Raw genomic sequence first — 13,201 nt, forward strand, 5'->3', positions numbered from 1 at the left:
TAAAGTTAAATGCTCCCTTGTTGTCAGCAGGATTGAGATCTACACAGAGAGACTCTGATGGATTTGTTTTGTCCGTTGCCTAAAGCATTACAGGACAACTCACTCCATCTCCACATGCATAATGACGTGTGGTACACACATTAGCTGCTTGTTCAAAAGCTTGATTGTAGACACTTTTCCTTTAAGAATACCTTGTAGTGTTCTCTTCACATCTGTTGACATACAGACAATAATCAGAGACACAGATCACAACAAAATCTCATATTGCCACCTGCATTACATAAACTTTTCAGATGTTAAGGAAAACAGCCTTGTTCTACATTGTCTGACACTCAGTTGCAATTTACAAAGGTTTAATAAACTAGGTAACTTTGCAATTTGCAAATTCACAGACAACTGGAGAGAAGTGATGCATTGCATTTTGTGCTAAATCTTGTGTGTTGATGTTTCTCCAGATTTGAGATCCGCAGTGACAACAGCCTGCGCCTGACCCAGGTGCGAGGTGAGGACGAGGGCACTTACACCTGCGTGTCAGAGAACAGCGTGGGCAAAGCCGAAGCATCGGGTACCCTGCAAGTGCACGGTAAGACATAGGCTACTCTTCGTCAATCAATCACACAAAAAAACACTGTAGTCACATGCATCAGTAGTATTTTAGTCAGATTTCATCTCTGCTATTTCCAGCTTCATTTCAGCTTCTCGTGCTATAGTTACTGGCAGTGCCAGCTGGCCACACAGTCATAGTGTATAATGTGTTCAGAGTGAATTCAAGTGAATTTTGATTTGCAAAATGTGTAAATCACAAAAAACAATTGTTCTTTGCAATCATTACATTTAAAATGAATCATGAATACTGTGGAAAACCAGATAATGTGTGTTTGTTACTTATTTCAAATGTGTTGTTGATTTCTCAAAGAAAGTGTCATTTCCCCAATAATATAAAGACAGAAATCTGCCACCAACTAAAAACATCTTATGCTGCTTTAATTCAATAAATAGTTAAATTAGTTTAACTTCAGTGGAGGCAATTCTACACTGGCAGAAAATTGGATTTTTCAACACTGAATACATGACTATATTATTTGCACAGATGGACAGTTTTGCTATTATGCATTACAGAACCAACCACCTACTAGCACGCTGTCATTCAGTTGTCTTTCTTTTTATTAAATTCAATTTGGTTACTTTTGTGAAAGATTCACAATCAATTAGTTTTCTCTACAAAAACATGTTGAATGTTTTCATCAGTGTCCATAATGGTTAAACAAAGAGATAATGCCGATAAGAAGTCAGAAGAAGTTGTGAATAAACAGATAGACAGACAGACATTGTGGCTGATTATAACTCCCCATATTATGCCATTGGTAACATGCTGTTAACTGAAACTATGAGAGAGAAAGTGAAAAATGGATTTTAAGTTCCTTTCAAGCCTCATCTCGTCATCCCTCTGGAGAGAGAGATCAAAAAGTGTTGAAATTGCATTAGAATAAAGTCAGTCTCTTGAAGAGAGGCACTCGGATGAGAAATCTGTCATTTGTGATGATAAAAGAGAATATTTAGAGTTTAACTCTGTAACAGTTGATTCTGTGAGCGCGCCCTCCAGTCTGTACCGACACTTCTGACATATGTCAACACACATATGCTCACATACTAAACGCACATGCATGCAGTGACAAACAGACACAGAGTATTTGTTGGTGCAAGACAAAACACACACATTCACACTCTTGCACATATAATAATAGCACTTGCTATTCAAATTTTGCAGCAGAATGTCTTCATTTTTCATTCCCAGCGGCAGATGTTCGGCAAATAGAGATTGATTAAGGTTTGCATGCATGCATGCAGCTGCAGTATTAGGGATAATAGGAACCTAAACACACACACACACAAACGAAAATGACCATATATTGTACAAAGCTACAGATCAATCAGAACAAAACAACTTATCTTCACCTGTATATTCACATTCAGTTCATCATTCCTCCTCCAGCTCCTCCGCTGTTCCGTTCTTCTGGGACCACTTCATTTAAAAAGCAGCCGTTTTCCCATTCACGTTCGGTTAATTCATGATGGCATTAATTTTGAATAGACCTGAGTGGCTGTGCTGCTCCAAAGTTAAAATCTGTTTTGTTCAAATGTTTTCATCCAGTATCACTGTCCATCATGAGCTCATCATCTCATTCTCATTCATCGTTCTTTTCTTCTTTTCTTTTACACCCATTTCTACATCACTCCATCACAGTCGGCCCATCCAGTAAGTATGCCATTTCATCCCATCTTTGCATGCATATATGTCTGTGTGTGTGTGTGTGTGTGAGAGAGAGAGAGAGAGAGAGAGAGAGAGAGAGAGAGAGAGAGAGAGAGTCTAGCCCCAATAACACTGGTGCGTTCTGGCAAATTAGGAATAGGGGATAGTCAGTTAGCATTAAAGTACCTCTGGAAACTACTTGGAGGAGGTTTTTGATATCCCACAACTGCACTCCAGTCTTGCTTTAGCTCTTCTGGTGGAGCTTCCATTACTACAAAGATAAAGCTTCCATTAATACAAGGGATCTTTAATTTAGTACAAAACGCTCTTGAATACCTAAAGCATACAGTGAAAAGGAACATCTGTTGATTAAGCTCTAAATATCACACACACTAGAAAATAGATTCCAGGAGTATAATAATGCAGCAGTAATTTACTGATTATTCAATGCAGACACCCCCTCAGCAAACACAGCAGTGTAGTTTGTAAGCTGACAAACTCATCATTTAACACCAAGCTGCATGGGCATGATATCATTTTCATAGTGTATTTGCGTTATTATGTGATTAAATGGGATGCCTCCTTTGTCTGCTGTGAAATAGAAAAAATACCAACGGCACAAAAGTAGACCTTTCATCATGGAAGTGAAAATATATTTTCTTCACTACTACCGGTATGTATTGCAGTGTGAGCTTTTCATTGGCATTCCTGGAAGACAAACATGTAATTGAGGAAAGGAGTAGCAGTGTTTCGCCGGTGTCTGAGGAGTCGGCTGTCAGGCGGTTCCTCTTTCCGATGTCACAACAACCAAAATGATAGGGAGTGTAAATGATGAGTTTCAGGAACAGTTTCGCTAACACAACAAAGAGGAGTTTTAACTGGGGTGTGTGTGTGTTAGGAGAAAGTGTTGTCTCTGTGGGTTTTGACTCTTTAACTGTACATTTCTATTCATGAAAGGGCCTTGATGCTTTAAAGGTTGACATCATTACAAGATTTCATCTTGTTCGCCTCTCAGTCACTCCACATATGCGTAGGCAGGGGCAATAGAGAGAGATGAAATAACCCTTTTAGGCCATGACACACATTTGCAGAGGACATTGGATTAATGTCCATTAGTTAAACAGTTCTCTGTAGCAGAGGTTTGGGCAGATATAAACAAAGGGTGTGAGTAGGTCTATCCCACGTTCATTCACATTACATGAAATCAGCTTATGTTTTACCATTTCTTTGTTCAGTCTTTTCATATGTAGTCCTCTGCTGGTAACGAGGATATGCCATTTTAAGACTCTGCATTACCTAACTATGAAATAAGCATTCTAAGCAATAAGCAATAGAATATTTTTTCACAGGAGGGGAAGGTCAATCTCGAATAAATGGGATAGGTAGGGACTGAAATTGATTTGGGTTGGGTTAAATGTTACATTTACACTGCAGAAATAACAACAAAAAAAGTTAAAAAAAAAAAAAAAAAGGAGAAAGTGAAAATGTTTCTTTTCATCTGACCTTTTCTTTCTGGATTACAAATTCTACATCAGTTATAACCCCTTTCACATTGCAGAAAAACACCACTACTATCTGGCTTTTGTCTTTAATGTGAATGTGGACAATCGGCATTCACTTCAGGGTCAAACGACTCTGCTGTAGTCAGTGGTGTTTATTGGCTGTGATGAAAACACAGCACCCTACCTTTTTCTGCATGATGCTGTGACGTGTTGAAGTTAAGGACATTGATGCAGAAATACTATTCCATCTGTTTCTGTTCAGGCAGCACTGAGTTGGCACTAAGTTTGGAAGGGAGGGTGAAGAAAAAGATATTAAAAAGTAATCACTGTCATGTGTCAGTGGCTTCCTTGACAGTTTCTGGTCCTTGCCATCTGTGATCGGTTCTGCACATCTGCAACTCTCAACAGAGATGAGAAAGAAGATTTCTTACTCCTTAGCAACTTCCATCATCAGCTCTGGAAAAAAAAGTCTAATTCAGAATGTTATTGATTAGACTTTTTAAAGTCTTTTTTAGAACAAGTCTACTGGGTGTAGTCTGATGAGGTATATGATCTGCAGGTTTACCCGCCAACTTGCAAGTTTGTTGTTCTGACATTGGTCAGAACAACAAACTTGCTTGTTCAATCACTCTCAGTACAAGACCTCGCACAAATATATCAAGCATGCTTGATAACGATCAGGACATCCTGAAGAGGGCTGAAGCCAAGGGCGGCAATTAAACTGGGGCACACCAATCCTCTCACAGTGGGGGGGTGGGGGCCCAAGGCTCCACGGTGACCTTGTTGAAAACCAAAAACTTGTCTGGTCTAGCCGCCCATTTGCCTCCAAGTTGCTTCCTAGAGTTGGTTAGCAAGAAAGCCAAACTAAATAGAAACGGATGCTTTATTTGCTCCGTATTACATTGGGATTGCTTTCTAACTTCCAAGTTCAAGCGTGGCAAAAATCAAGCAAACAGGACTTATATTTGTTACTTATATATTTTAACTTTAGTCCGTCTCGAGCATGACTTGAGTCAGTCCTGTCTGTAAATGGACGGCCAGCCTTGAGGAATGAAGAAGCAGAGATGGGGAAGGCAAAAAAGTAGACAAAGGAAAACACCCGCATTTGACCTTCCTTATGAATTTTATGCATTTAAATTTCCATGTCATTTATCCTATAGAAGCTGTTGATTTCTTTGTCATGCCTGAGGGTGTGTAGACATTATAAAGGCAAAGAATTACAGCACTACCTCTATAACTTATACTCAGTCCATTTAAAGCTGTACCAGCCCTCCAGTTCATATATTGATGTTGGATGAATAGGCAGGAGTTGTGGGCACAAAGGTCCAGCTCCAAATGAAATAAAAGCATAGATGAATTACGGTCCAGCTATAATACATTATGCCTGGGAAATAACCACCTCCTCAATCATCAGAATGGAAACAGCATCAGGAAAAGAGTGTGTGTGTTTGAGAAAGAGAGTTTGTTGTATAAAACGATGAAGCTGAAGACTCAAGCAGCAGGAGCAGCAGCAGCCTGAGAGTGTGTTTACTCAAGCGTACTTGTGTGAAACACACTGTCTGCATCAGCGTGGGACTGTGACAGCTGCCTGTCACTTCGAGGCCCCTGAGGATCTCCTGCTGGGGGTGTGTGTGTGTGTATTTGTGTTCCCCTGTCTGTGATAGCTTCAGTATGTTGGTGCAAATTGCACTTGTGTGCGGAAGGGGGGGTGGGGAGGTGGAGGAGGTAAGATGCTTTGGTTGTAAGCACTTTGTCTGCTTTTGCTATGTGATTGAGCAACACTGTTTTCATACAACAGCAGTGGAACAAATCGCAGTCTCATCTGCCTTGGTGGGAGCGCCGTACGAGGTGAGCAGCGGAGCCGGTTCAAACATTTGTCTGCTTTACTTTGTTCATGAGGATCTTCCATTGGTGATGTTCTTTCACAAATCCAACAAAAGCTTGGATCAGCAACTCTATCACCAGACAAGAATGTCAATATTGGACGATTCCAACCCTTGCCTTCAATTACAGTCTGAGATTTGTCTGACTTAGTGGATGTAGACCATGGGCATAAGCCTGCCTTTGGCCAACTGTTTCAGCTCCTTCCCCTATCTGCGTTTTAGCATTTTCAAAATCCCTCTCTATTCAGGAAACAACAACAACCTCCGAGCTAGCAGCCTACATGCAGAAATAGCAAGTTACCCTAACCTGGTCTCTAATGGTACAAACCAAAACAAGCAAGTAGTTGCAGATGCCAGGACCTGCTTCCTCACATGCAAAAACAAATCCTCCCCAACACTATTGCAGGGACACTATTGCTGCATCCTGGGCTTTGTGCCGCCCAAGACAATTGTGATTGGTTTCAAGAAATTCAAACAAGCCAGGGCAGTTCTCCCCCCAGCCAGACTGTTCTCCAGCCCGGACACAGTACTGTGGAGATAGTAGTAGTAGATAGAGTAGTAGTAGATAGTAGTGGTCTGGCTATATGAGATTACTTCCATGCCAACCTTTTTGTTAACTGTGGTAGGGTAGGAAAGATCATGCTAATGGCAAATATGTTATGGTTAAGGTTAGGCAACTAAAACACTCTGAGCCACCATCTCTCCCATCTCTTGGATGTAATTCAAACTTAAAAATCAAACATCCACCACCTGACTGCCTTACCCTCACTTTCTGCCTCTCTACGCAAAGTGCACAGTACTTCCTGCATTAGCACTGAATGATAGCATTGATTTCTGCACCTCATGGTGTATCGCCCAGTATGAACATGATTCCCATGTAATGGACTGGGATCACACTGCATGGTATTGTCCCTAGGATGCAACAGACATGGGGGGTCTCGATTGAAAAGGGGGCACAAAAATGGTGTGCTAATGGAAGACTACTTCTGGGTCTTTGATGCCTCAAGGTTAGAATGTCAGATCATTTTACCTCCTCTTGATCAGCTTGATAATATCTACAACATAGATGATGATACTTTTATAAGTCCTTCTGGCTCCTCCTGTCTGATCCCCTTGAGATGTAATGCACAACAAGTAGACCACAGGCTAATATTCATCACAGTATCATGTGTCAGACATTCTGCCAAGTCATGGCAGCACTACATACAAATAATCATAATTTTAACCCTTCACCAGCTATTCAGACCTTACCCTTAAAGGCTTAACTTTAAATGGCCAGTGTAAAAAGGAAGGTCTTGCCATGTGTCTTCACAGGATTTCTGTCATCTTTAAGAGAACATTTGGTCATCATCACACAGAAACGCATTAAAAACATTTAAAGAGACCAAGCACTTCACACTGAGTCTAGACTCTCCTCCTTCAGTCTGACAGTTCTTATCGTAAAAGCTGTGGAAATGTAACTTGCAGTCCTCGTCTATTTTTGCCTCCCTCTTGGCATGTTATGTGTTCACCAGCTCTGGCAATATCAAGCATATAAAAGCAGTCTTCAGGCTCCTTTGAATTCCTATCTCAAGTGTTTTATTCTTTATTTAGACGTTCCCCAATTTACCTTCCTGACACGGCCTCCTGCAGTTATCTGTTTATGTGCCGTCATTTTCGCAGACCTGGTTATATATTTCATAAAATTGGGAAAATGAAGATGCCATGGTGTTTGATAAGCAGACACAGTTTCTGTCTTTTTAAAGGGTACTTAAAATGACAAAAGCTGTCATACCTAAAAGCCAGCATCCCAGAATACTAAATTACTGTACAAGCGACGTGCTGTGCAAATAGGTTCCATGACATGCAGGCTTTGTTTGCTGATTTTTGTCATGTATATTTCAGCTGCTCTGTTACAATCCATCTCCCCGTTTCCATCCCATGTGAGGATGCTAATGTTTCTCCCTGCCCTAAATCTAAAGCTCAGTGTCGCGCCGAGTGCACCCATTATTGCTAATTATTTATTACAGCCTCAGGCAATGTGCCGGCTTGCCTCCTCAAATCAAACATTGTTATTCTCCAGACAGGGCTGTGTAGCGCGCCAAAAACGGCATTTTAATAGCCTGAATATTCCTAGCTGTCACTGAATTTGGGTCAGAGTTAGGGCGCCATGTCAGGCGCAAGGGGAAAATGTTCAGGTGTTGACAAGTTTTTGTCAAATGGCCTGCTCAGAATGGTGTCCTGATATGGTGTTCACAACAACTCTATGTGCATAAGCCTGGAGTTGTGTTACATAAGAAGTGTGTATTACACTGCATTTCTTTAATATTTCAGGCCTTGCATCAGTCTTGTCAGGAAGCCAGTCCTTGAGGTAGCAGGGAAGTGAAAGCAGGGGTTCAGTGCCACTGGCCCATAATCCTCTGTGGTTCACATCCAAAACATCGGGAACATGTTTTGGGCTTTGACCTTTAGTGTTAGTGGGGGGCTGCATGTTTGTTCCCGGGACATGACCCTGCCTACCTCAACCAAAGTCCCCTTAGCTGTGATTTATCCTGTGGCTGACACATGGATACCCTCCTGCTGTGTTTGGGGGGGCCACGGTGGAAGCAGTCTTTAGTATAGCAAAGGGCAGGGTAATTCCCCAGGTGGGGAATAAATTGTGTATGCAGGACATGAAATTAAGCCTGCGCACTCATCTGAGGTGAGCGATTACAAGTCACAAAATGGGAGGCAAGAAATTAGGCAGTCAGTGATTCTGAATCCAGACCATGCACCGACATTTCATGTCAGAGAAAATTCAGTTCATCACACTCATCTGCTTTAAATGCTGGCCTGGTGTTCTTACTCAACACTTCTCATTTAAGCTCTCAAGGTTCAATTTAGAATTTTACCTTGTGAGGACGCTATGCTTATGCTCTAGGTTAAGTCACAAAAAACACTTGGTTAGGGTTAGGAAAAGATCATGTTTTGGCTTAAAATGCCTGCTTTGGTGGCCACAAACACAGTTGGAGATGTCTCAAATATTGTTTTTTTGTTGCCACAAACATGGCTGGAAATTATCCCAAGGTCTCCTTAAAATTGTCCAAATATCCGTAGTTTCTCACTAAAAAATTTTAAAAGTCTTGAACTGTGGTCACTGGCTTGACAGCCTTTTTGCCTGCAACTCCACCACCATCCCCTCTACCTCCAGATATGACAGTCAGGTCATAAACATGTAAACTGCCAACATTTTATCCAGGGGACTGGGCTTTACACCCATGTTTGTTTGTTTTTTTTTTGCATGTTTAAATCAACGTTGGCATTATATACTTAATGACATTGCATATTATATGAAAGAAACCCTCAGACCCTCAACAGTATATGTTAAGGTGCATTATGACTTTTCATTGTTCAGATCGTTTGGTGTCTTCATTCAGGTGTTTTTTTCTTTGGACAAATTAAAATATCACCAAAGTAAGTGTGGATGGAAAGTTGCCTGTTTCTTTTGTCACTTTCACTGAGACTGCAAAGTGTTTTTTTCTGTTTGTCTTTCTACTCTTCAGCAAGGTTCTCCACCTCTCTCTCTTTTTTTCTTTTGGTTTCTCTCAATGCTAATTGAGACAGAGAATGAAAGAGAAGCAAGAGATCAGGTGGGAAGACGAGAAATCAATTAAGACTGGTGGAGGGCATCATTATGCATTCACACCCCCCTCTGCGCAGGAAGGCCTGTCACTTGCTACAGAATCAATAGAAATCAAAGAGGTGTGTGTGTGTCTGTGTGTGTGTGTGCGCGCGCGCATGCATGTGTGTGTGAAGACACAATCACAGACTTTCTCTCCTGCCCTCCATCTTTGTTCAAAGGCATCTGATTAGCTTGGTGCCAAGGATCAGAAAGGTGACCCACAAACCTGAATTTAGGCTCCTGTGGGTTCCAAGCCGGCCTTTTTGATAGACTCTCCATCCAAACATAGGAGATTGATTGTCATGGCCTATAGCTTAACCAATAAGCTGTAGCAGGCTTCATCAATCAAAGACGAACAAATCAAGGTTACCGAGGATCTATTTATTTTCTATCTGGCTGCTTCTTAAAACTAGTCTGGAAGTCAACAACATTGTTTTTTACTTTAAAGGTCCCATATTAAGGTCATTTTCAGGGTCTACCAGAAAATATTTACATGCTTTATTGTTCAAAAAACACATTTTTTCTCATACTGTTTGCTGCAGCACCTCTATTCACCCTCTGTCTGAACACTCTGTTGTAGTGCCTGTCTCTTTAAAGCCCCCTCCTAAAAAGCATAATCTTTTCCGATTGGTCTGTCACAGGCCTGAGCAGGAATCACCCACCATGTTTCTACATCAGCTCTGCAGGTGTTTTTGCAAACACGGCCATGCTGGGGCCGTGGCTGAGGGCGGTGAATGTTTAGTTGTGACATCACAACCTTAAAGTCCTGGTGGCTCGTTTAAAGGCACATGTCTTGTGTATGAGCTTTGCGAATTTTTCCATGGATTGAGCATTTTGAAACTTTCACAGTATCTATATAGCACATATACTTTCTTTATAATCAACAAGTACATGGAAATCTCACTTTCTACAATGTGGGATCTTTAATAAATGTTACTTGCTCTAATACTGATGCTAGTTGCGCCCAGTACTTCCCTGTTTTGTGAAAAAAAAAGTTTAATAAGCTGATTGGCTTGTGTTTGACCAATCAGTGACATTCAGCCCTCCACAAATCCTGCCCCCATAGTTCCTGAACCATTTGAAAGTTCAACCTCTTCTTTGCCACTTGGATTTATCCAAGATAAACTAAGTTCCCTGGTTCCTTCTGGTCAGAATGCAGGCAACGATCCTGAGTCTCTACAATCCTGAAAGTGGAGGCAAAAAGCAAACACTGCACAGGCCGTGGACACTAATGTACTAATATTATACTAAAGGAAAAGCTCAATATTTTATAATTGCTTTTTTGCCATAGTCATATTAGTTCTGAGCCTTGTTTTTGACATAATGATTTTAACTAAGCATTTCACAGCCATGACCCTCTGTGTGCGAGTGTGTGGTGAATGCTGCCTCAGTATTTGTTTTTTTGCTCAAACTATGTGATACTTAAGGGATTCCGTTCAGTCTCCGAGTAGCCTCAAGATATCAGTGAATTGAAATCTTTTGCATATGAAACCAAATAATGAATTTCATTGTCTGGTTTAACTGTTTTCCCCCTCTTGCCTTGTCTGTTACTCCTTACTCTTTAGACACAAAATCCTCATTATGTTGGAAATGTTTAATAAAGAGTAATTGGTTAGTGACCTCGACTGAATATTAGGACATAATGGATGTTGTTCATAGTTAACAGAGGGTTGAAAGCAAGTAGCAGCTGATGGTAGAGACAGCAGGGTGATTTATCAGGATTTATCAGCTGCCACAAGGCTGCTGACCTGCCTTCTGCACAATGAACTATGTTTACTAAGAAAGTTAATTAAAAAATGTTAATTCACTGTGCTTGGTAGAGAAAGTTCTCTTGACTTTGTTGCATCTGCATCAAGAAAGCTTCATACTTTGTTTTAAAGTTTGTTCCACTTTGGCCTTCGCTGAAAGTGTTTTTCACTGTTGAGGCAGTCAGACAGACACTCATGATGATCGAAAAAGACAAAAATGAAGTGATTGTGTGTCTCTGGCTGTGTGTGTCTGCGTGTGTGTGTATGTGTGTGTGAGAGAGATAAAGAGACAGGGAGCGCCTGAGTGGGAGAGTTGTCAGGTATGAGCTGCTGTCATCACTGGTGGTCTGTCACGGCTTAATGCTCTCAATGCTACTGCTGGCACATTCTCACTGTATTAAGCACACTCAACACACACTGACCACACAGAGAATGACGCACACAGATTTTATTTCTATTGTGCCCTGAAAACCATATCTCTCTATTCTCTGTGTTGCAGTGCCCCCTCAGATAGTAGTTCGGCCGCGGGACCAGATCACAGCTCCGGGTCGCACCATAACCTTCCTCTGTGGCACCAAAGGAAACCCTCCACCTGCCGTCTTTTGGCAAAAAGAAGGCAGCCAGGTATGAAACTTCCTGTGACATGTATTAAAGTCAGCTGTGAGACTCCTTCTGTTTCATAGTGGATGACACCATTCTTCCCTCTGAAGCATCCATCAGGGTTTCACGGTCAATTTGTGGTTGACAGTAGGTGTATTGGAGAATGGTGTTTGAGTGGCAGGGAGAGCCGGTGGGTAACTGGGCTCCCACTGGTGATACAAGTTTCTGTACTGTTGCGTACATAGAAGTAAGAACAGTGAAGCTCTGGTAAATTCTAATAATACAAACGGAATGTACTATATAAAACCTTTTAACGGTGGTTGTCAGTTGTTTTCTGTGCTTTCTACTATGTGTTTTTCTATGGTGCAGTTAAGGTAATATAGTGGTTTTAACACACCTTCACCTATCTACATGGTGCAAGAAGAAGGAAGTCAATCTCAAAGTATCTAAGCACCAGCAACATTCTAGTACAGAACAACTTTAAAAAAATGTGTCAGCCTGTGGCCTTCATCAGGGTGTGGACCAAATATGGTGTCAGCTACATCCAACAGTAACCTCACTGCCAGTACAGGGATTTGATTGGTCTACAACCACATGACAATCTGGGTATTAAACTCAATAATCAAGTGTCTTTCCCTGAGATGTTACATTTTGTTGCTTTAAATAGTATGATAACAATACTCTGTATTTTTTAACAGTTTCCCTCACAAATATATTCATTTAACTGCTTTTAAAAGTTACAATTGGTTCATTTGTGGTCACCAAAGTACTAAAATACTTCTCATTTCTGTATGTATTTTATTTAACTTTTCTTTATCTAGAAAGTCTCTTGAGATACATCATCAGTTTCACAAAACAGACCTGGCCAAAATATTAGCAAGAGTAGTTAACACAGAGTCTTTATTTAACATATAGCATAGAACATAATAAGAGACATAAGGGAGGGAACTTGGGAATGTAAAACAGTTAAGCCCTTCTTGAAACATGTTCTGTATGTGGGGTTTTAGTGCCTGATGTGGAAACTGTGTTCCATATTACTGTGGAAAATATATCATTTATATATAACATAATAATATATGTAGTTTGAAGTAAACAAAACTCATGCGTCAACATCAGCAGCACAGCATGAAGGAAGACTAGCTCGCTCAAGTTAAAGAAGAAAATGTAAACCCAGCTCAACCTTTGCTACGATGTTTGCTATGAAACAATTACTGTATGTGTTAAACTACATTTTTTATTTCCTAAACCAAATTAGAATGTTTTTTGCTTTTTTTTGCTTTTTTTTTGACATCCAATACGTCGGATTGGTGGCTTGCCCGACCTATCAACTCAAAGTGTCAGTTTTGAACAAGTTGGGAATGAGATTGAACAATTACATATATTACAAATTGGACCTCTACAGTAACGCATTATTGTGAAGTTAATGTTGATCGCACATCATAATGCACATAGAATTATGACCCTATTGGCATAAAGATTGGTTCCCTATAAACTCCACTTTCACTATGTGATTCTGTCTGCCACCAGGTATGAAATCTCCTGGGAAAATGAAGGCTGACTGGTGATCCAGTTAGGCT

The 13,201-nt window shown here is 40.7% G+C and overlaps 1 protein-coding gene across 1 annotated transcript in view; it reads left to right on the plus strand.

The window, feature by feature from the left end:
• Window positions 1-13,201, plus strand: part of robo3 (roundabout, axon guidance receptor, homolog 3 (Drosophila)) — a 93,517-nt gene that overhangs the window by 43,798 nt on the left and 36,518 nt on the right. The window contains exons 6-7 of the mRNA XM_073480131.1: window positions 456-583; window positions 11,524-11,648. Coding sequence (XP_073336232.1) covers window positions 456-583; window positions 11,524-11,648 — 253 coding nt within the window. The remainder of the gene's footprint in view (window positions 1-455; window positions 584-11,523; window positions 11,649-13,201) is intronic.

The sequence above is a fragment of the Pagrus major genome, chromosome 13, assembly GCF_040436345.1.
Source record: "Pagrus major chromosome 13, Pma_NU_1.0".
NCBI lineage: Eukaryota > Metazoa > Chordata > Actinopteri > Spariformes > Sparidae > Pagrus > Pagrus major.